General features: G+C 39.4%; 2 protein-coding genes across 3 annotated transcripts; one reads left to right on the top strand and one right to left on the bottom strand.

The window, feature by feature from the left end:
* Positions 1–69: 69 nt before the first annotated feature.
* On the bottom strand, positions 70–14296 carry ap3m1 (adaptor related protein complex 3 subunit mu 1). Its single transcript, XM_085428280.1, has 10 exons — positions 14182–14296; positions 5691–5781; positions 5055–5332; positions 2561–2732; positions 2304–2441; positions 2101–2186; positions 1888–2021; positions 1549–1756; positions 1190–1334; positions 70–1075 (listed from the first exon to the last, which is right to left on the bottom strand). The coding sequence occupies exons 3-10, from the start codon at positions 5325–5327 to the stop codon at positions 975–977; spliced, it is 1257 nt and encodes a 418-aa protein (XP_085284406.1). The 5' UTR covers positions 5328–5332; positions 5691–5781; positions 14182–14296; the 3' UTR covers positions 70–974.
* On the top strand, positions 14296–27512 carry adka (adenosine kinase a). Of its 2 annotated transcripts, none has more exons than XM_085428281.1 (11): positions 14296–14438; positions 16553–16627; positions 17649–17702; positions 20798–20876; positions 20964–21136; positions 21223–21331; positions 25057–25227; positions 25329–25364; positions 25469–25583; positions 25683–25769; positions 25900–27512. In XM_085428281.1, the coding sequence occupies exons 1-11, from the start codon at positions 14347–14349 to the stop codon at positions 26022–26024; spliced, it is 1116 nt and encodes a 371-aa protein (XP_085284407.1). In that variant the 5' UTR covers positions 14296–14346; the 3' UTR covers positions 26025–27512. The 2 variants fall into 2 exon arrangements, with proteins under 2 accessions (XP_085284407.1, XP_085284408.1); XM_085428282.1 differs by lacking the exon at positions 14296–14438 and adding an exon at positions 15234–15353.
* The last annotated feature ends 381 nt before the right edge of the window (positions 27513–27893 follow it).

Genomic DNA, 27893 nt, shown 5'->3' on the forward strand with positions numbered 1-27893 from the left:
TTAATGAAATCTGCGTTACTATCCAATTTTTGAAACCAGAAAAAGGGTGAAAAAACCCAACCACTCAGCTTTCATTTTAGAGTTTTTATAAGACATCTTATAAACTGAAATACAGATTCAACTTCATACAAGAGCTTTAAGTAGTATTTCCCACATAAACAATTGATTGTGCAAATGCTGTGCTGAGTAAAGAAGCTGGAATTGAGGTTATTTGAGGATCTTGTGGACTTCAGACAGAAGTGTTCCCGATAACCCGTCTGAGTCACTGATCATCAAACGATGACCACCACACAAGTCTTCACCACACTTGAATGGAGGATATACATTTTTTTGTTTTAATTTCCTCTGGCATCCAAAACATGACGTTTTGTGCTATAAGAAGCATCAGAAGCTCCTCCAAAAAGGCCACATAAGAGAGGGAGTGCAAAACACCAGCAGGGCGTGAAGACACTGCAGCTGCTTAGAAAGTAGATAAAGAGTTTTCATCTTTCAAAAATAAAAATATCTTTATAAAACTGACTAACGAAAAAAAAAAAAGTTTTCAAAGGCAGGTCGGTTTATTCTCAGGCAACATGCAGGCAACTTAATTTAGGTGCAGAGGTGCAGTGGTGAGCGTGGCAGTGAGCTGTAAATCTCCTTTTTCAAACCAAAATATTCCCCTTAGGCAACACTCAAAATGTGTTGGATTTTAAAAAATTAAAAGACAGAAAGGAACGAGTCACATTCAAACTGGATAGAAACTAATAGCACTTCAATTAAGTCACGCTGATTATTAAGGCTTCCCTTTGCAAGCTGCAAAAACCATCAGTTCATACAAATATGATGCTAAACAAAATAAATAACCTAAAAAAATGCAGAATTGTTCATTAATTACAATGAGCAGGTGGATATGTAAGACTTATTGGATAGTTGAGTCAGCGGTGCGGCAAACTTCTATTTGGCATGTTGGATTGCTGACCTCTGACAGTAACTGCTCAGGTCCTCACTTGGAATTTGCCCGCTTTAGTCACATATTTGACACCTTTAAATGGCTTGTACGTCTCTCCGTACATGTCGAGACGGCTCACTTTAAGACCTGCACAGAGGAGGAGAGCAGTGTAATATAAATCAAGGAAGATAAATAACAGGGCTGAAGGGATCGACGGTTTTAAATTTCAAACTTGACTGAAGTCACGCTTTGATAGATTACCTGATATGGCCAGCTGCTGGATCTTTAGGTCAATATTGAGTGAGGGGTTCTCTTCAGGGTTAGGCACTCCTGTCTGCATACTCAGACTGCCTCGCAAGTTGGGAAGCTTCTGGGGGTTAAGCTTACCAATGTCCCAAACCAACAACTATCAAAAGAGGAAAAATAAATGCTTTTTATTCATTTTAGTGTCTCCAAAACATCCACAACTGGACCAGGACAGGACCTTCTCAGGCTTTTGGTGACTGATATTCAGCACACCTGTGTGCAGGTTTGTAGTAAAGCAAAAGGCATCCTAACTGCTCGCTTAGCTCACTCCTGCTGTGTTACTGCTCATGACAGCCTTTGTGGTGGCTGGTTACCTTTGTAGTGAAGTCATAGGTGTAGTTTCCCTGTGAGGCTGTGAGGTTGGCATTAAGCACAGCCTTGGGCATGTGGACAGTGACTTTCAGGTCCTCCACTGTCTTCCCCATAGTTTGCTTGGGTCCAATGGTGATGTCGAGGCGACCGCAAGATCCTGCCTCAAAGAAACTGATGCTCTGCTTCACATACACTGGAATAGCTACAAGACTGAGGAAGGACATAAAAAAAAAACCAATGGCTACAATAAACCTGAATGATTGGTGGTGTGAATGTTCTTATTTAAGTCAATTAAATCTGAATTATTTCATCTCCAAGTGAGAAATGATGCCCACGCTTACTTTTGAGAGCTGATGTGATAGGTCATGAGCGTGAAGTTTCCATCCGGTGGGATGAACGACAGGACACGCTCCGACTCCCAGCGCCTGAACCGCACGCATGGGTGGAAACTCACGTCATCAAGAAGCCGAGGATTCTGTCATCAACAGCAAGAAGTGTTAAAAAAGCAAAGCACTGACGGTTAGGCATAAAAGACTGAGAGGAAGTTACCCCACCATAAAGGACATCGTCAGGTCAGGCATCCCACTGAGTTTCACACAGGCTTCAATTACACCCTGGATCTCTGCAGATACTGTCGTACCTGGAAAAGGAGGAGCGATAAATCTCACCTATGAAACCTTACATGAAGAAAAGGGACTTCAAAATATCCAGCAATATAATATGTGCTGATCAAATACAAATAAGTGTCAGTTTGTACCGGATTTGTCCACAATGGCGTCTATCTCTTCTGTCACATCAAAATACGCCTCATTATTGGTGTATTTGACACCAGCCCGCCTCCATGGGATGTTTGACAGCTGACCTTGTGGCAATGTTTCTCCAACATTACTACCTCCTGAAAAAGAAACAAAACCAAGGTGAAGCCACAAATGTACACATTAACACTGCAGAGTTTACTTGTACTTTAGTTTAGAGGTTGGTAAACACTCCAAAGTCAGGGTGACCTCCAGTTACCTGTTAGCGTGTTGACGACTGATCGCAGGATGTTGGGAGGCCTGATCATCTCCTTGAGGACGTTGGACTCTGTTGCTAGTGGAAATCCATTGTCCAGCATCTCCTCCAACAGCTCATAAACTATCACCACGTTGTCACTGATCACACTTTCGGAGCACTCTCCAAAGTAGTCCTGTCAACAAAGCTGCCCGTTACACCAAAGCCAAAAGTTTATGTAGATGTTTTTCAAGCACTTATACACAAGCAAGCCATCTGGGGCCCATCAGAGATGTATCCGTATGGATGTTCATATTAGACGATGCCACTGTTCTCCGCATCATCTACAGCACAAGGACCAGGACCAAGGCCATAAAAAGTCAACCAATCGGACCACTCTCTCCATGACCAATAGGATCATGATCATCTTTCAGCAGGATAGAAGTGGTAACATGTGTAACAACACAATATTTCACAACTTTTGCTGTTTCACAAAGTCCTTTATCGTTTTGTGTAAGCAAAATCTATCAACATTGAGAATCTTATGTAAACAACTTTGCTGGATGGGTTGGATTCAACACTTCAAGAGCAGGAATTTGGTGAAACTGATAAGTTGTTAAGTGTGCATGAAGGTTATAGTGTGAAAATCTGGAAAATGTGGTGATAAATCAACAAACAACCTCGATCTTTAACACAGGATGGATGAAGTCCCATTAAGTGCTCGCTCGGTACAAGCTTCACTTAAATCTGACCAATACTGATGGAGTAGTAACGATTCTTATGGTTGGTGGACAGAGGGGCAAATGTACAAGCCCCATGACTCCTTAGGCTGGATGAGCCAAAAATGTAATTATTATATTTTTATATACCTCCTTTAATTTTTACAGCAGGTACATTTTATCTTACTCAATACTTGCATCCATGGATCATTCCTGTGCATTACTTTATTGTAATAGAAATACAATGGTTTTTTCTTTTTAATTATATAATTATATATATATTTTTATTTTTAGGAAGATTGTTTTCTGATGCATTTCTCGTGGCTTCATGGTGTAGAGTTAACACATTATGTCAGCTCCCTGGTTTGAGACCTGAATAAGACAGGAACACCTGGAAGGGTTGTGTCGGGAAGGGCATCCGGTATAAAAATCTACCAAAACAAATATGCGGCTCCACCTGCAGTGGCGAACCTTCATGAATAAGGGAACAGTGGAAAGCTTTCTAGGATGCACTGGTGGAAAGATTACTTTGTTAACATGATACAAAAGACACAATAATGAACAAGATAAAAAAATAAAAAATAAAATAAAATAAATAAATAAAATGAGTATTGGCCTCTGTTGCCATCATGTCCATATAACACACCAGAAACCTTTTCTGTAAAAAGGATCATTTTATATTCTTACTTCCTTAACATGAATATTTTCTCCAAGACTTGCCTACACACACTCACACACTCTTCTCTGATGTTGTAATGTTGTACTCTAACCTGGTTACTCTCTGGAAATGTGTCCCTCGATCATTTGTGTGTAGATTTACTTCCTTGGTCACAAAGAGTAGGTAACTAAACACTTGATTTCTAATTTATAGGGAGTGCGAAATGGTGAGACACATTTGTTCCCCGGGTTTGACCGTAACACAAAGTGTCACTACAGGCTTTGTGTAGTTTTAACGGGCTGCTTAGGTTGCCTTAGAGCAGGCAATGCCTTAAAAGCCTCAAGTCATGAAAAAAAAAAAAAAAAAAACTCCCCGTGTAGATTAACAACCACAGTTTGACTAGAAGACTGCTTTAAGATGTTTCATGCACATGTGTGGCTTTTTTTTTTCTTGATTACTGCACTTGTATTGAAGGTGAGTGTGCACCTGTCAAATCCTAAAATTGAAGCTTCTTGTGCAGCGCCACACTCCTCTCCACACTCCTGCTACAAATGGATCCCTTCCTCAGAGTCCTGTTCTGATGCACACTGGTGAAACGCAGTGGATTTCCTCCACTGTGTCAGAAACGGTGATACAGGTCAATGGAAGGAAGTGACACGGTTCAGATCAAATGTTCACAGAACTTCTGATGTCACTCTTGTAGGCACTTCCCCACAAGACCAATACTTTGTCTCTGGGTTATAACTGGAGACCGAATGGGGCGTCCGTTCAGAAGCGTATGAGAGAAGAAGGCAGAAACTTCTTTTGTTATGCTCAGTTAATAACTACCATATTTGAATCATCTAAGGTTTCCCATTTGTATAGGCCCAGGCACTGACATTCTTACTTGCACATGATACACGGTTTATGCGTTTTAATAGCTGGTTAAAACAACTCTGAACGATTTTCCAAAATCTCACATAGGAAAGTAAAAATGACACCTTCCTCCTTAACTGTACAATCTCTTTTGTTTCCTTAACTGCATTCTTCCAGACCATCAGCTAAGGGGAAGTGAAATCTGATCACTTGACGTGAACCACAATCTGTCTTACTTCTTCTAGACACAATCAAAGACTTGAAGAACACAGCGCTCAAACCACACCTGAAATGTGTCCGCCACTCTGTGCAGGAATTCGATGACAAACAGTGGAGGGACCTCAGTCTGGATGACAGAGAGGAAGAAGAGTTTTCCCCTGTATATGGAGATGAGATAGTGGTGTGGGGTCTGGAGGACAGGGGGCACATTCTCTGGATCCACTGCTTTCTCCCTTGCCTCGAAGAAGTAATCGCACACACTTCGGCTGATGACACTCTTCCAGTGTTTCTCCAGGAAGATGTCTCCCAAGTGATTAATGACGAACAGGCTGTGGATCATCTCAGCTGCAACAATGAAGTGATTGTTGTTGTTGTTGTTGTTATTGTTATTGTTGGTTGTGCTCAGTTATTAACTAAGAGTGACAGGCAAGGATAAAATCAGCAGATTTTAAAATAAATAAATCCTGACAGTTACCCGACATTGCGCAAATCAAAACAAAGCGATGTCACTTTTTAACATGTACCTTCCTACAGTCAACCTCTCAAACTAACTTTAACCTCAGGTATAAGAGTCACATTGCAATTAACCTTAAATGTGATCAATAAACCTGACAGTGAGAGACGTAACAGCCGCATGGCAGCTCTAAATATATTTGATAGCCTTAAAACAATCACAAATCATAAAAAAAAGAAAAAGTTTTACCTGCTGACTCCACTCCTCTGTGCCAAGATTATTACTTTTGAGCCAATATGGCTGCACAACTCCCCGAGCAGCTCAGGAGACGCCTGCAGATCTACCAACACGTAAACGCAACGACGCCGGTACAAAAAGAAAACAAATCAGAAGGTCAAAGCCTACATATTATTAAAAACAATATCCTGGGTGGTTTAAATACCAAAGCAACCTCGGCGTTAACTCGAGCCGCACTTTGATAACAAAGTTTCGGGCTTTTTCATCAGGCTATATTTACGGACAGCTATAACCCGGCGCCGTGTGGAGGGACCGGGGCTTGTTTCCCCTCAGTTTTGTTTGTTTGTTTGTTTTTTAAATTTAGACTTAGCACAAATTTACAAACTCTCAATGGGAGATAAAATTGGTGCAATAACATCGAAAAAAGCCCCCCAACCCCCCCCACCCCCACCCCACCCCCCAAAAATAGGAAAAGAACAGTTACAATATAAATATGTGAAGGCCATTCTTATGACATTTCACCTTTTTTTTTTCTAACAACATTTTTCCATACATGAGGCTTACTTTTTACATACATAGGGCACATTCATTAAAAGGATAGAAACTGGGTCACATTTTCACATATCAAAGCAGCATCTTCACATGAGTCTTTCAACAGTTCTAAAAGTGACTTTAATTCAATCTTCAACCCATTTAGGGAAGGTTTTTTGTTTCGCCATTTACACTTATGGATATGGTATTTGCCCATAATTATTACAATGTTACAAAGCATGACAAGTTCCTTTGACAGATTATCATTATTGTACAAACCTATGTTAGAGTAACTCATCCAGTTTACCAAATCCTGCCAAAATTTAGTCGTTACTGAACAGGGGGGAAAAAAACAAACAAAAAAAAAAAAAACAGTGGTCAATGCTTTCTTCTTTTTGTAAACAAATTTATATGGCTCCATCTCAAATCCAAACCTTTTTTAAGCGTTTCTGCTGCTGGGTAATACCCATTAATTATTTTAAATTGCATTTCTTCAACTTTGGGTGGGATATACACATTTTTTGAAATGGCCTATTTGTTTGTTATTTTGAAATAACGCCCTTTTAATTTTGTGTTTTTGTTAAAATCGTGAAATAATATATTTTTAAACATTTTATTTATGGTTTTATTACCACACTTTTTATTGATTAAAGGAATCTGATTTAACTGTAAAGAAGGTAAACTTATTTGTCCTTATAATGGAAATGATTTTGCATCAAATTCAGCACAGGTAGAAGGATCGCATTGCAAACTCTGTTATATTCTCTAAGGGAACACTGAATGTTAAACTTGACTTTAAAAACACCTAATTCGAGAAACTGCCCCTTCTCATCAAGTAAATCTGTTATAAAAATTATCTATTTTTCATACCACTCCTTAATGAATAATGACTTCCTATTAATTGTAATTGTCCTGTTATTCCACAAGGTGGAGCCATGGGGCGTGAAGTTATGGGAAAAACCCATCTTCCAATAAGACAAGACCTGCTTATGGTATTCTGACAGTTTGACCGGCAACTTCGATATATTAAGATCACATTTCAGGAGAAAAGCCAACCCTCCCACCTTTTTGAAAATATTTTTGGGGATATGAAACCACATGGAGTCAGGCTTTAATATAAAGACTTTTAACCAATTTATTTTAAATACTCCAACCACTGATTGAAAATCAATGGTCCTTATACCTCCTTTGGTGTATTCTTTGACCAGTTGTGATTTTTTAATGTAATGTGTTTTATAACGCCGAATGAATTGATTGATTACGGAGCTAATCTTTTTAATACTATGCGGGGTAATGTATAATGAATAAGCTGGGCAAATCATCTTTGAAACACCCTCTGACTCTGATAATAAATTGCGTCCAAAAATTGCAATGTGTCTCGTTAACCAATGATTTAGTGTTTTGGACATAGCATCGATTTTGTCTTTCAGGTTTTTTGACTCTCTAATTTTGATGTCTTTATTTAAATAAATGCCAAAATATTTAACTTCATTTTTCACAGGAATCAACCTCATGCTGTTTTCCAAAAAGTGGCAAAAGTTCAGTTGTTTTAGGGCCATTTCTATTTTAGTTATGTTCAAATCTTCTTCTAACAATAATTTATCTTCCTCATTTAATTGTTTTTACCCGATTTTTGATCATATCAAAGAAGATATCTGCATTCTCTTTTTGAATTTTTTGCTTATACAAATTATTATAAAATGTGTTCATTTCTTAAGTAAAAAAATGAACACATTTTCTCTATCATAGTGCCATCCTTACTCAATTTAGTTTTTTTTTTTTTTCTTTGTCTACGTTTCTCTAGGTTATAAAATTAAGATGATTCCCCCCCCCCCCATGTTCAATCCACTTGGCTTTAGATCTCACATATGCTCGCTTAGCTTTTTCCAGGTACACATCGTCTAGTTGTGTTTGTAAAGATTGTAAGCTTTCTGACTCTTCTGCAGTTATATCAGGCTTACCACATTGCAAATGTATTTGTTCAATTTGATTTTTCTGTTGATACTTTTTCCCAGATTCTATAGCTAGTTGTTTAACACTGTATTTGAACCATTTCCATTTGCCAACATTAGACATCATGTCATCAATTTCTAATTTTATTTTTTTAACTTGTGTACAGAAGTCTTTGTTCTGCAATAAACTATTATTAAATTTCCATATGCTTTCAGCCCTTTGTTGTCTACATAAGGATAACGAGAGACTTATTAGACAGTGATCAGTAAGTGGGGTTGATTGGGTTTCACATTTAGTAACATAAGTTATTATTTGAGAGACAAGCCAATAATCTCGTCTTGAACATATGTTTTTATTTGTTGGACTCCTTGGAGCACTGTCAGTCATGGATTGGCCTCCCCAGACCCCGAACCTCAAAATTATTGAAGCAGTGTGGGACAAAACCCAGCCAACAACCAAACAAGAGATTTGAATGTCCTTCAAAAATCCTGGAGAATGATTCATTAAGACTACTAACTGCTGCCGCACTTATAAGGTGTTAATACAGTATGTCTAAATGAAAACATAACTGTAAATCCAGACACCTGAGTTTGTGCTTAAAAGAATGATACCAAACAAGGCAAAGTAAATCGTTTTTAAAGGTTAAATAGAGGGAAAATCAAAAGTAGAGAAAAATGGCCAATTATACCGTGGAGCCCAGAGGGTTAAACATTTTTTTTTAAAGTAACGCAATAGTTACTTTTTTGAAGTAGTAACTAGTAACTTTAATTACTTTTTCAAAGTAACTTGCCCAACGCTGGTCATAGTTGGTTCTAGAAAAAAAATGCAAAGATCTTGAGAACAAATTTGAGATTGATAGAATGATACGGGAGCAGAAAAATAAACATGTGGAACTCCTGACTCCCCTTCAAGTTGAAAATAGGTAACTGAAACAAGAAATAGGCCCTGGAGCACAAACTAAGCCAGGCAATAGATGAAAAACAAAAAACAAAACTTTATAGAACTGAAGCAAAAAGATGATTGAATAAAACACGAACTCATGGCCCAAGAGCAACTAAGGCAGGGTTGTCGAACTCCAGGCTTCGAGGGCCGGTGTCCTGCAGGTTTTAGATATCACCCCGGGTCAACATAAAACCGAATCAAATGATTAGTTTATTAACAGGCCTCTGGAGAACTTTAAGAAATGTTGAAGAGGTAATTTAGATATTTAAATCAGCTGTGTTGGATGAAGGGCACATCTAAAACCTGCAGGACACCATCCCTCGAGGCCTAGAGTTTGACACTTGTGAAGAAAGAGAATAGAAGATAAATTATGAAAAAAAGAATAACAGAATATGTACTCGAGGCCGACACATTTCTTTACTGTCGAGAAAAAACTTAAAGTTGTTTAAGAAGAAAAGGCAAATTTAAGGTTGTACTTCAAAAATAGAAAAAACAAGCCAAGGAAGATTAAGCGGAAAAGGGCCCTAGCAGAGAAAAATGCAGTGCTGAAGAAAAACAACAAACTCTTGGACCTGCTTTTGGACGGGGACCGTGTGTGTGTAAAAATGTGTTACAGCTTAATAAAAAGGTTATTCTTAAATACACTGGTGCCTTTGTAACAATGCAGGGTGAGGATGGGAGTAGTTGGAAGCTGCCACTGGAAGGCTTTAATTTGTCTTATTTGTGTTCGTTTTATCCAAAAAAGGAAAGTCAGAATGAAAGTTAGATGATCCACCTCAGCGAGACGATGTTGTCAGAGAGAGGATCTCTGATACAGTCAGGTGTGTCTTAACACATCAGCCAGTGTGGGTGAAATGACAATCTCTCTGAGTCATGGTGCGAACCCCGAGCTGGGGCTCCTCCCCAATCCACCTAAGTTAAGAGAAAAACAAACGCTTTTTTCCATCAAAAACTTTTCTTCATCAGGGTGGAGAGCCTCCAACCTCTCCATGCTGAAAATGATGAACAAAAAAGCTACAAAATACAGAGAACTGCTTGTTACATGTTTGCATTATGAAATAAATTAATAATTAATTAAATAGTTGTCTATTTCATTTATAAACTTCACTATTTCATTAATTATTTCATCTGTGGTACTTACCCATCAGTGTATGTTCCCTGTGTTTGCATACATTAAAATACCAGTACTGATGACCAGAGCATATAAATGCAGCACTTTTCATATCTGACAATATATTTTGAAAGCACAAAACAAATCAAACTGTTTTTAATTTAGGTCTTTATTTTTATTGTTTTATTTTTCAGCCGTTGATTTTATGGTGATGTGATGCTATATTACATTTTTAAGATTCAGTTGAATTTAAGATTTTTTAATATAGCATCAAACTTTCTCCTCAAGTTGTTTTATACTGTAAGATAAAGATCCTACAGTAGCAGCAAGAAAACCCTGATAAATTAATAATCCCTTATAAGCAAGCACTAGGTGACAGTGGGGAGGAAAAACTCCCTTTAACAGGGAGAAACCTCCAGCAGAACCAGGCTCAGGAAGGGACGGCCATCTGCCGCGGCCGGTGGGGTGTGATGGTAAAGATAATATGAGGAGACAAGATGAAGAATATAAGTTAAATTCTAATTACATCGTTTTTAAATAAAATATACATCAGATGTTAATTCTGAGGCCAGACTAGATTGCTTTAAGATTTTAAAAAAAAAAAAAAAAAAAAAAAAAAAAAAAATCAAGCTGACAATTTAGTCATCACTACTGCGTTTAAAGCAGCAGCTGAATGGCTTCTTTTAAGCTTTTAGCACTGCTGAAAAAAACCTGGCAGGCTTTCTTGGAGACACCAAGATGAATTGTTAGGCGCTTCAGTGCAACGAGGAATCCGACAAGGATGCCCTATTTCCCCAAAGCTTTTTATATTGGCAGCTTAATTGTTAACACTATTAATCAAAAATTCTAACAACATACAAGGAATATCAATTTTTAATAAAGATTTTAAAATAAGTGAGTTTGCAGATGATACATTAGCTTTTTGAAAGATAAATCAATGGTAGATAAAACTTTAAGTATTGTCTCAATCTTCTCTAAAGCTTCTGGTTTATCTCTTAATATCAAAAACTGTGAACTCCCGATTCATACAAGGTTGGAGTCCTCAATTGCTTCAATTAGAGTTGAATCTGAAGTCAAATATTTAGGGCTGACAATATCTAAATGCCTCATTAGAAGAGAAGACACTAATATTTCTAACCGTATCATGGATATGAAGAAATCACAGAGACCTCACTATTATGGTAGAAACATCCTATCCAAAGCTGAAGGTATCTCCAAATTGATCTATCCTTGTCACTCTCTATATATCTCCTCTAAAAACATTAATAATGCCAACACAGTTATTTTCCGATTTTTGTGGAAGAGTAAAACCCACTACATTAAAAGATTTCAGGAATACAATAAAGTTGGTATCAAAGCCCCAGAATTTGAATCCATGGTTGGCACCCTTAGAATTAAATGGTTAAAATCTTGTCTGTCACAGCCTGACTCCATTTGGTTTCACATACCAAGATCCTTGTTTAATAAAATAGGAGGTTTAGACTTTATTTTGTAATGTGATTTTGAGGTTAAAAAAAAAAAAAATCCCAATCAAGTTATCACTTTCACAAACAGATTTTGCATTACTGGAAAATTATATTTACCAATAACTTCTCTCCTCAGAATTCAACCTTATGGGTGTTCTGCGCTCACAGACGGGACAGACAGCGCGCAGCACCGCGCCTAATGATGTTTAAAAGATCCCAAAGCGCAAGTCCATCTTTTCAGACGAACTGCAAAATTATTTCCCTCGTACTGACCCAGCACTGGTAATTTTTCCTTATACAGATGAGGCATTATTTCTGTACCATTATTTAATTCCAGAGGCTTTTAGGTTATTTATTTTTTTGCACTTGTTGACTTGTAAAAGCCTGTATGACATATTTTATTTCACAATTCATTAACCCCACGGAGAAGGCATCGTTTAAATGTGTTTCTTTAAGCAAGTTCTTCACGACTGAGCCAAGTGTCCTCTTTTTTGGAAATCAAAATATGGTCACCCTAATAGTTTCATCAAAGGCAAAATATTCCATAGCTATGATAGAATGGTTACTTGGAATGGTTCTAGTTGAGTTACTTCAAATAAATTTGATAAAGTTTACTCGAAATGTATGAAATGGCCTATTCTACCTAAAGTTAAAGAAACACGCTTTAAAATCCATCCATCCGCTTACCCTTTTCAGGGTCGCGGGGGGGGTGTGTGCTGGAGCCTATCCCAGCTGTCATAGGGTCGGGCGAGAGGCGGGGTACACCCTGCGACAGACTGGCGACCTGTCCAAATTCTTTATTCAAAATCTTTAAATACCATTTATCCTGAGGCAGAATTTCTAAAATAAAATAAAATAAAAATAAAAATTTGTGTTTCTCTTTAATTTTCCCCTAATACTGTATGTTTTGTACTGTTCCAAATTCTTATTTGTATTATTACCTGTGTTATCCTCTTTGCGAGTTTGTATTTTGCAATTGCTCAATTAAAAAAAAAAAAAAGAAAGAAAGAAAAGAAAAAAAACAACTTTTGAACCAAAAATTGGTGCACAACTCCCCGAGCAGCTCAGGAGACGCCTGCAGATCTACCAACACGTAAACGCAACGAAGCCGGTACAACAAGAAAACAAATCAGAAAGTCAAAGCCTACATATTATTAAAAACAATATCCTGGGTGGTTTAAATACCAAAGCAACCTCGGCGTTAACTCGAGCCGCACTTTGATAACAAAGTTTCCGGCTTTTTCATCAGGCTATATTTACGGACAGCTATAGCCCGGTGCCGTGTTGGGGTATGGGGTTTTGTTTCCCTCAGTACAGTCTTGCAGGATTTCGGTCAGCGCTTCCCGACCATTCCTCGGCAAAGATAGACAGTATACCCTATAACCCATAATTAAGCTGTTATATTTTTTATTCACTGTTAGAACCTTTTAAAGAAAGTTATTTAGACTAGCTTTTAATGTATCCCGGTCTTCTCTTAGCATGTATGATACTCCTAAGATAGACAGATGGCTAGATAGATGCGGTAAAAGACATCTTGTGCTGGGAAAAAAAATGTTTTTTGTTTCGTTATGTTTTGCGTCTTTTTCATTACAGGGAGTCACTGCATTGTGTTCTATGTGTCTTTAAAAGATCTAAAGAAACTCTGCAAAAAAAGAAGTGCCAGGCCTAAAAGAAATTATCTACAGCAGATGAACATTATCTGGAAGTTATAAAAATGCAATTGAAAGAAAAAAATGCAGCAAAAACCTGACACTTTAGTTAATCCATCTCCAAATATATTTCACTAAAGGCTCATCACAAATATTCTCATGGGAAAGGTGGCAGAGCGAAATGAGGTATGCCAAATTACACCAGAAGTGGACTGAAGAGAGTCCCAGATTTAAACCCAGTGGGAGTATTGGCACATGTGATTAGGTAGAGGATCATCAGAAGGTCCTTTTGCCCCTCTTTGGGGGGGGGGGGGGGGATGGGATACTCCCACTGGGTTTAAATCTGGGATTCTCGGCCATTTGACCTTAGAACTGAAGACGCTTCTCGGATGAGAGGTGAAACGTCTTCAAGCAACTTAAAGAAGTCCAGACGCTTTTCTTTCCAAGCTCCTTAGACTGTTGGGGAGCTTGTTAAAATCATTGATATCATTAATGCAGAAAAATACCATCATGTTTTGATCCACCATGTACTAACACCTGGAAAGCATTTTCATTTTTTTTTAGCAATGATCCAAACACACATGCATGAGTAGAAAAACCATGATGGAGCACTGTCAGTCATGGATTGGCCTCCCCAGACCGGGAAACTCAAAATTATTTAAGCAGTGTGGGACAAAACCCAGCCAAAAACCAAACGAGAATGGGTTTTTTTTCGAGAATGATTCATTAAGACTACTAACTGCTGCCGCACTTATTTCCCATTTTAATATATATATATATATATATATATATATATATATATATATATATATATATATATAGTCATGGAGGTGACTAAAGTTGCTCCTTACCTTGCCATCGCTTCACGTTAACCCTGCACGGCGTCTCTGCAAAGGCGGGAGGGAACTATTGCCTGCGAGCCATTCCCCGGAGAAACAACGACAGCCCCATTGCTCATAGCATGACCGCTTTTTCGTGCCGGCTAAGGTGATCGCAACGTGCTTTACCCAGTCAACATGGCTTCAGACGAACCCAAAGCAAAGAAACCCAAACTCTCAGAGGAGGAGAAGCCCGAGCCTCCGCCCAAAGAGAATGCCGTCAAAATAAGGTGACCGAAGACTAAAAAAATATCCTTAATAACAGCGAGGAGACACGACCCTCCTCCCACGCTTCCAAGTTAAATGCTAATATATGTGCTATCAAACCTTAAAAGGTTGACACTGTTAGCCTGTGTGTGTGTGAGAGAGAGAGACACACACACACGTGCACAAAATCGCGAATTTAGGCATTGATTTGGGATGTTTTCGAGACCTCTGAAGCAGTTCAATGTTGGCGAGGTCGTAGCGTAAAGCAGCGGGTGCAAAGTCCTTTGATATTTTTGCTTTTTGATAAGCAGGGTTTTAGCTAACTGTTGGCTCATAAAGCCTGCTGGGTTTGGGCACCTCTGCGGTGAAGCAAGCCCATCTAGCTGTGGCAGGTTTTAGGTTGTGGTCGAGCATGAGCACCACCAGAAAGCAATGTTGGGACTTGGTGTGGGACTCTGCACAGCTGCAGAGAAAGCTTACAAGAACCATCCCTTACCAGCTCCCAAAACACTCAATTGTGAAACAAGTCACATGGCGGTCATTGCAATGCTGTAGTGCTTCCACCATCACCACCCCCTCTGAAGAAATCTGATGGCTGCTGCTGATTACTACATTCACCTCATCTGCGGCACTCCAACAGCCCAATCAGCAGCACGCTTCTCACGGTGTAATTTGGCTTCAAATGAGTGAGTGAACTGAGCCTAGAGTCAGCAAGACAAGCCAATCACCACAGAGACACACACAGCCGTGGCCCTTGCCTCCAATCGGCCAGCTCCGAGTAGGAGGAGCTGTGTTTGCAGGGGTAAATCGATCTTCCTGCACACTGAGGTGAAATTGTCAAGTTTTTTTAATGCTTTAGCTCCCTCTTCAACCGGCTTTAGGTCGCCCAACAGGTTTATCAGTGTGCACACAAAGAGGAACAATATGTCTGCTGCAAGGTAAGAGCAAGCTTACGTTAGGGGAGTTGATCTAAAGGCAGGCATGGTTTAGTGTAATTGTCTGCACATGCCTAGTAATCATCTGACTACACATTGGAAATTATATATGTGCTGTAGGAGACAGTAGATACGATGCAGCAAATATCGACTGGACGGTTTTCCGAGACAGAAACCCATCTGTGTAGCGTAAGTCACCGTCAGGTCTTGGCGTCTCCCTGCTCTTTGCTTTTTTGAAAAAGCTGTTCTTTCGTATTAACTGTAAATCTTTGCCTTGGGCGAGAGTAGACAGAGAACCTTTATGGGCAAGTATGGTTCCATGTGTTCATGTGGAGGTGGCATCTCTGAAGAGCTGTGTTCAAAGACTTGCTCCATCTGGGGGAGGGGGGGTTCCCAAAAGCATTGACAAAGAAAAAAATTGTTCATATGAAGGGCACCTGTGAAAATGACACCAAGACTGAGATCTAAGGGCACGTGGTGGCAGCATGTGGATTATAATGCACGCACAGTTCAGTTTTTGCTTACAGGTGAAACAACTGTGGACTAACTCGCTGGCTGGATTTGGCAACCGATGTGCCCAACATGTTGACACAGAGTAGCGGTTCCTGTGGTGCTCTGAAATTCTGTTATTTGTTTTGGTTTTTTGTCAGCATGTTTAGTTGTGATATTCAAGCTCTACTTTCGGTTGCTTGACCCAGAAAAAGAACAGACTACACAAGCAGCAGAAGCACACGCACACTGAGTGTACTGCTGTCCTGATGTTGCCACGTTGTGACGCCATAACAAAGTTACATGCATGACTGACTGGGTTTTGTAGTGCCTTCTGATGAGTCATGCATGTTTCCTATTTATGTCTCTTTGATTCGTGCTGTGCCTTAAGTCACATAATTAAAGTCAGGTGGAAACAGATCTTTTTTTGAATAGAAATAAAATGGCACGCTCACTGGAGTGAGCAATCATAAATTTTTAAGTCAGTGCAATTTGGCTTTCTGCATGTTTCTGAAATGCCTGAGCATTTGACAGATTGCTCAACCAGAGCAAAGGAGTAATGGATTTCCACTCCAGCTCAACTGTTAAGAGCACTTTATTAAAGTGAAGACAAATCGACGGGACTGAAACGATTTAATGTACAGATGACTTGTGAACGCTGTCGTATTAAAATTAAGAGATGTAGCTCAAATCTGTTTGTCTTTATGTTTCAGCACTAATTCACTCTTTGGAATGGGAAACCCCTTGCTGGACATTTGTGCCGTTGTGGACAAAGATTTCTTAGACAAGTAAGTATGAGAATTAGAATCACGAGTGCTTGTAATCCTGCCCTTTTGATTGGTCCAGTAATGAGTGGTAATAAAATAGTGCATATATATGTAAACACATACTTGGTAGAAGGTGTTTACTTCCAAAATAATACTGCTTTGCTGCTTATTCTAACCCCGATGTTATAAAGGAGAAAGAGTAACGAACTGTGATTTTATTTTTTACTTTTTGCAAGTCACATAAGATCAATTGAAAGGGAGACATTTGGTATCAGCGAGGTCACATCAGTGACAGGCTGGAGGAGAAAGAGATTCCCTGATGTAATTTGATCAGGAGCAAGATGAGGACGATAAAGGGAAGCAGAGCACAGGAAGCGGCAGAGCTGTCTAATAATCAGCGTCAGCAGAGCTGTACGTTCAGCAGATGCATTGCTTTAATGTATCCTGAAAAGAAACCGCACCCTGTTTGATCATCACGTGTATTTACATCACCAAAAACTCAGGACTTCAAAGATCCTGTAGAAGTTGTGATTATTACCTATGATGTAGAAATCCAGGGATTGTATTGACATGACACATTTAAATATTCTCTGTAGTAGTGGGAGCTATCAGCTGAGATCTGCTCAGAGTAGCCATGTTCTCTGTGAGTTGACCAAGACAGACGGGACAAAGGGCAGCTCAGCGTCCACTCATTAACCCCTTGCATAAACTCCTGGATTAGAGCTAAACCAGCCGACTGTAGCTCTAATTCAGTCCCACTTACAAAAAAGCACAACTACAACTGCACTTTAATCCCCAGCCTACCGTTGTGTGACCTCCCGTTAAGGAAACCATACCTTATTTAGCTTTAGTTGGGCTGAGATTATTTGAGCAAGAGGAAAACAAATCACACTTTCACAGGGAAAATGTGTGAACAGCACATTTGGAAGCTTTCCTACTGCACTTAAAATCCCGGCTCACATAAATGGCGTCCACATGCTTGTTATTTCTGTTTTATTTGAAAGTAATTCTTCTTCTTTTTTTCTTCTCTGATTATTTGCAGGTACTCTCTGAAACCCAACGATCAGATCCTGGCTGAAGCCAAGCACAAAGAACTGTTAGTATCTCCTCTGTTGCAACATTCACTGTAGATTATGTAGGTTTTTGTAGAGCTCTTCCCATGTGGGTTTACCTAATCTTCAAACATGGCTTGTGTTCTGAATTCATACTGAGTTTGCACCCCTCTGCTCTGGAGCGGGCCAGTCAAAACAAGCGCACACTAGAAAGTGCCACGATTGACCTCTGTGCCTTCACATACAGCCAGTGGTAGAGCAGCAGATTCAGCGCAGTGAGACCATCTCATCCAATAGCAGACTGGGACACTTTTCCTCCCAGTCCCTCTGAGACAAGGGCCAGAAAGCAAACATTTAACATTATGAGATAAGAAAGTCATATGTGGCCTTGTGTGATTATACTGATGTTTTCCTACTCTTCACAGTTCAGTCTATATATGACAACAGGTTGTGCTTTAGTAATGGCAGGCACTTGCATGCACAACTCATTTTTGAGGACGAATGTTATTTGATGTCAACACATATTTAAATGACACTTTTTTGTATCAGTTTGTGATTGATATTGATCTGTGATGTGAACTAAGGGAATCATTGATCACTTACAAGAAGGTGCAAGTCCACACGTTTAATCTGCTAGTCTTGCTTCTTCTTAAGCCTCTCAGGCTGTGCTCGATTTAGTCCTCAGAAGCGTAACATGCAGGGGATTTCCCCCCCCCCCCGGTGAAGACGCCTCGGGGAACTGTTAGAGGGAGATAATTCCTACAATGGACAGTCACCCTTGCTCCATTTTTCTTCCCATCACCCTTTCTCCAACCTCTGGCTCAGTCTCAGGACCTTTAGCAACAGTGGGCCTGTTGTAGTTTCTGAAGAGAAGCAATAATGTCCAAAAGTCTTGAGCTGCCCCTCATTTCTTTCTATTTTGCTTCCAAAGAGCCACGTTTTCTTGTAATTGTTTTAAAGTGGTCTTGAGCAATAATTCTTCAGGCTTTCTGAAGGTCTGTTAAGGCCGTCCATACATCGATTTTTAATAAAGTCCTTGTACTCGATCTTTAAACCAATGTTTTTTTTCTTTGTTTGTTTTATTGTTGTTTAAATCACTTAACACTGACCTATGAATTATTTAAGGACAAAAAAGGTACCTAACTAAAGGAATGAATCAGAACCAAGGATTGTGCGTATACATAATAAAGAACTTAGAAAAGAGTCTTTTTTTAAATTATGTCCTTGGGTACTTTGTTACCAGCAGGCTACTGCAGACAAACATAATTTGTTCCCAGACATAAAATTGTATTTTTGCATCAACAAGATGAGTTATTAGCCAAACACCTGGCATAGGTTAGCATGCTGTACAGTGTGACCTTGAGGAAACTGGACAAAAGAAGAAGCAGCAGAGTTCTTAGACCAATATCTGAAACTAATGTTGTTAAGAAATATTTTTTTAAAATCAGCACCTGAGAGATGCATCTGGCCATTCAGTTAGTCCATCTACTGTAATACTCTTAGTGGATGGGTGGCTGTCCAGAAGCCATTCTTAAGGAAGGGAAATGCCAGATTTCACAAGAGGTTGACTAAAAATTAGTGGCAACAGGTCTTAAGGAGTGATGAATCAAACTTTCAGAGTTTGTGTTCAGATTGTCATCAATATGTACACAAGAGGTCAGGAGAGAGGTACAGCAGTGAGTGTCTACAGCCATCTGTGGAGGCCCTGGTATCCTTTGATTCTGCTTTTCAACCAGTGGTTTTTGGGATTTTATCATAATTGATGAAATCATAAATGCAGAAAAGTACCATCAGCTTTTGAGTTACCTGGAAAGTTTCTGATTGGTAACCGCTTCCCAAGCACTACAAGTCATGGATTGGCCTCCTCAGAGCAACACCCAAAGAAGTCTTGAATGTCCTTCAAGAAGCCTGGCGACCTATCCCTGAAGACTATTTAAAGAAAATTACAAGAAGTCTTTCCTGATAGTTCAGGCTGTGTTGAAGAATAGAAGCGTTCATGTCAAGTACTGACTTTCAAGCTGATTAGAAGTGCACAAACGCACAGACCCCATTTTTGCCTTATCTACAGTATTGCCATGTATGTTTGCACATGATTTAGTCATTCACGGCACCTGTTGCTCATTTTCCTAGCAAATTAGAAGGTAACAAAGTGGCTCAAGACTTTTGCACAGTACTGTATTTGAACATGCTGCCTCCGATACTCACATAAACCACAAAAACACATTATGGTGTGTAGGCTACATTTATGGAGCGTAAGATGGCAAATTCTCGTGCTTTAGCTGTAAACAGAACATTGAAGCGTGTCTGTGTTATATAACAGTGGTAAATGGTTCAGATAGTATAATCAGTGGTCAGTCATGCACGTATTGTATACTTGACCTGGAAAAAATATGAGGCTGCTGTCTGCAGAGTCTAGTCTGATACGAAGGGATTTTACTGACTAAACCATCACCAGGCACGCTATAGAGGGAAACCCAATAAAAGAGGCAATTATGCAGTGTCATGCAAACCAGTTTAATGGCACTATGGTAATCACTGCCTGCGGAAAACTTTTGATATTCCCCAATAAGAGGCACATAAATGCATTTTCCTTAAAAAACGTTTTTGAAAAATTGCAAACTTTGGGGGGGGGGTTGTCTCCAGGACTCTTGAAGAGACTGCAAATAATACTCTGTGCAGTGACGTCTACATGGAGATTGCCTTAAAAATATCACTTATCAGTGCACTGTTAGACCACTTAGATCAATAGTAAGTGGATTTCTGGTGGCCCAGGGAGGAATCAAAACAAGGAAAGTCAGCTCTGTTTCAACTGATAGTCTTTTAAAAAAAATCAGACATATCTTCATTTAATTGTGCTTTGGGTCATTTGAAAAACCAGGATTAGTTTGCACGCTGTGTTTCCAATCTTTATACTGAACTAAGCTTTACTACCATTAGATTTCATGTTATTTTCTTCAGCAAATAAATATATAAAGTATATTTGATAAGGTGTAAACCTTTGGTGCCAAACACGGTTTGATCAGTCATCATTATTAATCCTTTGCTCTAGGTTTCAAACTTCTGATTAGTGATTGGCCCTATCTAGTTTGACACACTTTCCTTTTGGAAATGTCAGTCACACCTTTGTTTCTTTCTGTAGGTTCGAGGAGCTGGTGAAGAAGTTCAAGGTTGAATACTACGCTGGAGGAGCCACACAGAACTCCATAAAGATCGCTCAGGTGAGATTCATTTGAAGTGTAAATGTTGCCCTCTGTGCGCAGGATGTACTGGCTGATATTGATGCGAGGTTTTGTTACTGTCTACAGTGGATGATCCAAGAACCTCATAAGGTGGGCACGTTCTTTGGCTGCATTGGCAAAGACAAGTTTGGAGAGATCCTGAAGCAGAAGGCTGAGGAGGTGCACGTCGACGCCCACTACTACGAGCAGGACGAGGAGCCCACGGGGACATGTGCTGCTTGCATCACCGGAGATAACAGGTGGGTAATTGAATGTTAACAGCATGCAAACGCAGTGTGATCTAACCTGTTTATAAACCTGTGTTTCACTACTTTTCTGCTCTCAGGTCTTTGGTGGCTAACCTAGCTGCTGCTAACTGTTATAAGAAGGATAAACATCTAGACCTCGAGGAGAACTGGAAGCTGGTGGAAAAAGCTAAAGTCTACTACATTGCTGTAAGTATTACATCACTGTATGCTAATTTGTGCCACTTTAATGAAGCTTTAAGGTGGGCATGGAGTCATATCACAAGCATCTGTTTTGTTTTTTGTCCAGTGGTTTGTAATTTAATTACTTTGTGAGGTCGTGGTCACATGGGCCTGGAGATGGTTGGTGACCACTTGGCAACCTCGAGTAAAGTTGTGGGCGGTGAGCATTTGAAGACAAGACAAGCGACTAGAGCAATCTCAGTGAAGCAGCATAAATTCCTTGCAACCAATGTCATCATGCAACTGCTTTCAGCCTGTAGCAACTAGAGATGGATCGATCCGATATTACGTATCGGCATCGGTCCGATACTGACCTAAATTACTGGATCGGATATCGGAGAAAAATAAAAAATGTAATCCGATCCATTAAATATCACGAAAGCACCTCACAAAACTTGCAACACGCCGTAACTCACCTCAGAACGTTAGCACGTCGGAGCAGTATGCATCACGTGATAGAGCGGCTGTGGCATGCGGGACCTGTCGGTGGTCTGGATAGCATTTGGAGCTTCGCTAGCAACCCGGCATTTCATCTCCGACAAAGTTATCCCCGAGAGAAGTAAAGCAAGTGTGTAAGTCCATCTCTGAATGTTTGTAAAGCATTCCTGCGTTAAGCTTAACAAGCGATATATGGAGCGACTGCCTCTTCTTGCTGCTACTTCAATCATGAAACTGCTTAATGATCAGCTGATCGGCTTTTCTGTCCCGAGTCCGTCTCTCTTGTTTGTTTTTGGCCCACTTTGCACCAGAAAGAGGAAACCAGCGGCTGAACAACAGCAGTACGTTTAAGCTTGATAAGCTGTTGTTAGAATTTATTTAATATTACTTTCTACACCAGGATCTTTTTCTACGTAGCTGACGGCTGGTAACTGTGCAGGGGCGGATCTAGCAAAGTTTAGCCAGGGGGGCCGATAGGGCATTAACAGGGAAAAGGGGGCACAAAGACATACTTTTCTTTCTTATTCTCATTTAAAATGTCGAGCTTTTAATAAATAATTATCTGAATCTTACACCCAAAGTTTTAATTTGATGTAAAATGAATATAAGTCCATTACTGTATATAGTGACTATTAAGTCTAATATATATATACCCTAGTAAGCTATAGTACTTTTTCCTTTGGGAAGGTACCATCTGTGCAGTCTGCAATTTTGTTGAAGAAAGATGTTGAATCTATTTAATATTTTAATATATTGAAAAATAATTGATTTCGGTGCTTTTTTTTTTCTCACACTGCATCAAATTAAGGTTGATTACGTCGATTAAGCATCATGAGGTGGCGCGTGAGGGGTGGTTCCCTATTTTTTATTTATTTATTTTTGTTGTTGCTGGGAGTTGGAACCCTATTAGTTAGGTTGCTTAATATTTACGCTAAGTACTCTTTAAAATACCAGAATAGGGAGGATGGTGTAGGTTTGAGTTTATTAGATTGATCAGTATTGCTGAACTATGAAATGTTTTTTTTTGCATACAGGTATAACAGAATAGCTTTAGTGTAGTTGTTGTTTTAAACTTGAGTATGAACTTATACAAAATGCAGCAAGATATTAAAAAAAAACAGTTTTGTTGATTAAAAAACACTATATCGGATTCATATCGGTATCGGCAGATATCCAAATTTATGATATCGGAATCGGTATCGGACATAAAAAAGTGGTATCGTGCCATCTCTACTAGCAACCATTGGGCTACCACTCAGGAATGCTTTTTTTCCCCTAGCGACCTTTGGTTTGTGGGGAGGTCACTGACCGGCCTCTAAGCCTGTGTGAGTCTGGCCTAACTTAGGGCGGCGTTCACTTATTTGGCCTGCTCTGTGCTCTTGCATAATCACTTATGTTTTACCCTGGTACTGATCTGCATCTCTCTCAGTATCCAGCCTTCACCCGTGTTGTTTTTTTTATGGTTCTTGGATCTTCCTGTGTTGTTGGTATTAGAGCAGGGCGATATGGCCAAAAATATTTATCACAATATATATTTGAAAATTTGCGATAACGATATAACTGACGATATAATGGATGCGAGACAAAATACAACTCCACAACATTACTAGCGCAAAAAGACAACCTTCCATTTATTTTCACTTAAACAAGAAGCTGGTTTTTATGTACATTAAAGCTTTATAAAAATGCAACAGTGCAAATGCAAATTCCTTGCTGAAAGTTTAACCAAAAGGCATTTCCAGTACAAATGGGCTGACATATCCTGAGCATAACCATGTATAATATCCACTGAAGTTAAAAAGAGGTGCTTTGCAACATTAAACTGCAGTGTGCAGTACGTATTTTTCGGACCATAAGGTGCACGGGATTATAAGGCACATTAAGCGAAACAAAGCAGTCAGATAAATCAAACTTTATTAAACTCATTCTTCTTGCTTCCTCCACTTCTGTACCATTGATTCATTAATGTTGAATTCTCTGGCAGCTGCTCTATTCCCATGTTGTTGCAGTATATTAATGACTAACCTCGTATTGTGGATGGATTATCTCAGTTGTTCTCCTGACTGAAGTTTGGTCCGTTTACAGTATCCTGCCATGCGATTGCATTTGTCTCTAACCATGAGGAACCTTCACGTTAACTTTTATAAGTGGAAAAAAGTTAGCGTTCATCCTCCAGCTTCACTGTGCTAATGTTATGCTAACATAGCTGTGTCGCTAGCGATCACGTAGCACATCATTATATACCAGCTAGCCCAACTTCAGTAACCCTACAAACGTCACTGCTGTTTAGTTTCCTGTCTTCATTTATGTTGGAAGTGATAGCAGAGCTGTAAGTTTGATTTTTTTCAGAAATCTCTGTCAGAACATGCAATATCATGCTTAGGTAACTAGCGAAACTAGCGAGCTAACTTCCGCTAGCTTCCTGCTAACTTCTAACTCCGTTAAATGTAATAACTTTTGTTTTCATGGATGCCTGGAAGTTAAACTTTATAGTTACACCTGGTAAAGCAGCAATGCTGATCGTTTTATTAAAGATGAAAGAATTTAGACAGGTTTTAACTCTCAGTGATGCTGCAGTGTTGTTTGACCTGAAGCATACAGAGTTTAGGACCCAGATTACTCCCAGATTTAAGAGCATCTTAGTCCGACAAATACGACAATAACAACGGCTGCTTGCATGTTCTGCAAAAAAATGTGCTTTGTTGTGTATCTGACGGACAAACACCAAACCAGTTCCACACCACTGAAGTTGCACCATTTTTACAAACCAATTCTGGTTCATCTGTTTCACTCAACAATCGGCCATGTGCGTATGAAAACAAAGGCACTGCGCATGCGCGTTTTACTCCCATTCTATCGCGATATTTCATTTTCCTATCGTTGCCTAACATTATACCGGTATTACCGTGAACGGTATAATATGGCCCAGCCCTAGTTGGTATTCATTATGTGAATCTCGTGCTCTGCGTGGATGATGGTTGTGAGATGGTTAATATCATGCTTGCTCAGATTGTTTGGCAGCGTGAGTCAAGACGAAAGCAGCACCACAAACACGTGCTTGGATTAATCTGTGATAACTCAGTGGTTTAACTGTGACAATGACTGTCCTGCCTGACGTTCTGTGCTCTCACTCACCTTTGTGCCCTCAATGTGGGGCTTTTGTTTTGTTGAAGACTTTAGTGTATGTGACTCATTAGACCCATCAGATATAAAAAGCAGATTAGTCCTGACCCAGTGTCGTTCCTTCCTTCCAGGGTTTCTTCCTGACTGTCTCCTTGGAGTCCATCCTGAAAGTAGCGAAGCATGCTTCCGAAAATAACAAGCTCTTTTGCATGAACCTCTCTGCACCCTTCATCTGCCAGTTCTTCAAGGATAACCTCATGCAGGTTATGCCCTACGTTGATGTGCTGTTTGGCAATGAGACAGTAAGCCACAGTTCTCACAGTGAAATCTCCACACTAACGTTGATGATTTGCACATATTTCAGATTAACTCAATGTGATCTTTGTTGTTGTTGTTTTCTCAGGAGGCAGCTGCTTTTGCTAAAGAGCAAGACTTTGATGTGAGTAGACTGTTAGACTTTATCATTTACACAAGAGAAAGGCTGGATTTTCTGTGTATTTGTGTATCATCTGCTTTGTGTGTTGATGTGTATTTTGTCTACAGACAAAGGACATTAAGGAAATTGTCAGGAAAGCCCAGGCTCTACCCAAAGACAACAAAAAGAGACAGAGGGTTGTAGTTATTACTCAGGGGAAGGATGAAACGGTTATGGCTCAAAGTAATATTTCCTTCTTTTTTCTCCCATTTCCTGGCATCTGTTTCACTCTGTCTCTTGTCCTTGTGTGGAAGTGAACTGTTTTTCTCCTCGTCTTTCCAGGTGACAAGATTGAAACCTTCCCTGTAGTGAAAACTGACCCCAAATACATTGTTGACACAAACGGTGCAGGCGATGCCTTCGTAGGAGGTAAGAGGCCCCGGTGTTGCTATTTTTTTTTTGTGCCTTGGTCGATTTGCTTCAGTCTTGAGTCTTCTGTTGATTTTTATTGTGGAAGCCTTTTTTTTTTTTTTTTTTTTTTTTTTTTTTTGCAACACAGGTTTCCTGTCTGAGCTTGTCCAGGAGCAACCTCTGGATCAGTGTGTGAAGGCGGCACACTACGCTGCCAATGTCATCATCCAGCGAGCAGGCTGCAGCTTCCCAGAAAAACCAGACTTCAAGTGAGGATTGGTCAGGAAAGCCTTTCCTTCAGCGTGAAACCTCATACCCACTCTGCCTCCACAACCCCAACATATAAGTTCCACTATTTTCTACAAGTGCAACCCTCAAATGTGTTTTACTTCAAGTTTTTTCTTTTATCCACACATCATTTCTTATCAGTTCTTAGTTCATATGCCCATCTTCCACGCTAAGAACCAAGGGAACTTTTAATGCGTTTAAATAAATTACCATAAAGGAATCATGGAAACACCAGGAAATGTGGTAATTGTCCTTTACAAAAAGGGCTCTAACTATAAAATCCTGCTCTCACGGACATTTGTTTTCTACAGTTTTGAACTGTACTTCAGCTCTGACATTTCTTGCATGTGGATGCACTGACACCCATCAGACTCTCGTGGAAAAACCATGTCAACATCGTGTGAGTCTGTTTTATGTTTTTTGTGTGTTATTTTGTCCCCTTGGAGACAAGAGTCCAAGCACAAACAGCTACAGCAACAGGAGGATGCATTTACACACACACAGGACTAAATAATAAAACCCCGATGAGGTTTTGAATGCGGCTCAGAAATGTGCTGCAGTGATTTATTTGATTATGTTATGATTTAGCATTCACAAAATGCCCGTTGTGAATCAAATGGCATTTTAAGTGTACATTTTTTTTTTTTTTTTTTTAAATGTATCAAGGCCTCTGCCTATTAAGTTGTGTGAAAGCTGCAAAATGTTGATTATGTCAGTGCTATTCAAACGTTACCGGCATCAAATAATGAGTGCCTTTCTTTCTCCCTAGCAGTTTGCAGGCTTGATGGGCAGAGGCCTGGGGATGTTATATGAGCCTGCAGGGAAACTTGTAAGCTTGTGAGAGTATTGATGTATAAGCATGACCTCCCTTCTATATATAATGCGTTTCTGGGAATCCATCATTATATTTGGGGGTTCTCTGCCAGAAGAATACAGTGGGCATTAAAGCAGACTTTTTTTCTCAGTTGATTTATTTTTTTTTTCAATTGACTTAACATTCTCCTGCATTGTCATGGCAAACCCTCGGGGCAATTCTGTTAAATCATTTTTTAAAAATAACTATTTTTTTCCATTTTTTATCAAATCTGTTTTCTCGAGTAATAAATAAAGATTCATAAGAAATTGGAGGAAAATCGTATCTGGGGCCAAGTGTTATAAACCGTCTGTATTAATGTCTGTGCTGTGATTCATACACTGGTGAGATAAACGCTGAATACTTGAATATAACTTTATTCAAAGTTTATGTAAAAGGTAAGAAATATGTGTAGGACTAAATACTGTAAGAGGTGTTGTCAAATCTGTATCTGGTTGGACTGAATCATTGGTCACTGTCCCTAAATTTCATGGCTTCCTTCACATGTTCAGATACACCAAAAAAGCCTTATAACCTGTTTGTTCCTACTGTCAACAATTTTCAGTTTGCCCATCATTGTGGTAAATTTTGAAATTAAAAAATAAACAGATTTTATCATAGATGTTTTTCTGTGTCTCATATTTTTTATATAATGTGAAGTGCACCTCATATTTCAGAGGTTTCTCTCATGGCTCGTTATGGCCTCCTTTCTTTATGTAGAAGAGTTTGGATAATACCTAAAACAAAGGGTTTTTTTTCTCTTCAGTTGCTGTAACTAACACTTTGTTTTTGTGGTCAAAAGGTTTTGAGCCACTCCCTGAGATCTTGTAATACATTTGCAGTACTCACTAACTTTCTGCAGATGGCAACAAAATTCTGTCTGCTGTTGGTCTGCAGGAATCATTCTGCAGGGTTCTGGCAGTGTGTTTGGCATCAATATACTAAAAAATGAAGCAGTTGGTTCATAATTTCTTCATTTCTTTAAAGATTGCAGCAGATTC

Source organism: Rhamphochromis longiceps, linkage group LG13 (genome assembly GCF_057381845.1).
Source record: "Rhamphochromis longiceps isolate RC_006_pf linkage group LG13, R_longiceps_female_GT1.1, whole genome shotgun sequence".
NCBI lineage: Eukaryota > Metazoa > Chordata > Actinopteri > Cichliformes > Cichlidae > Rhamphochromis > Rhamphochromis longiceps.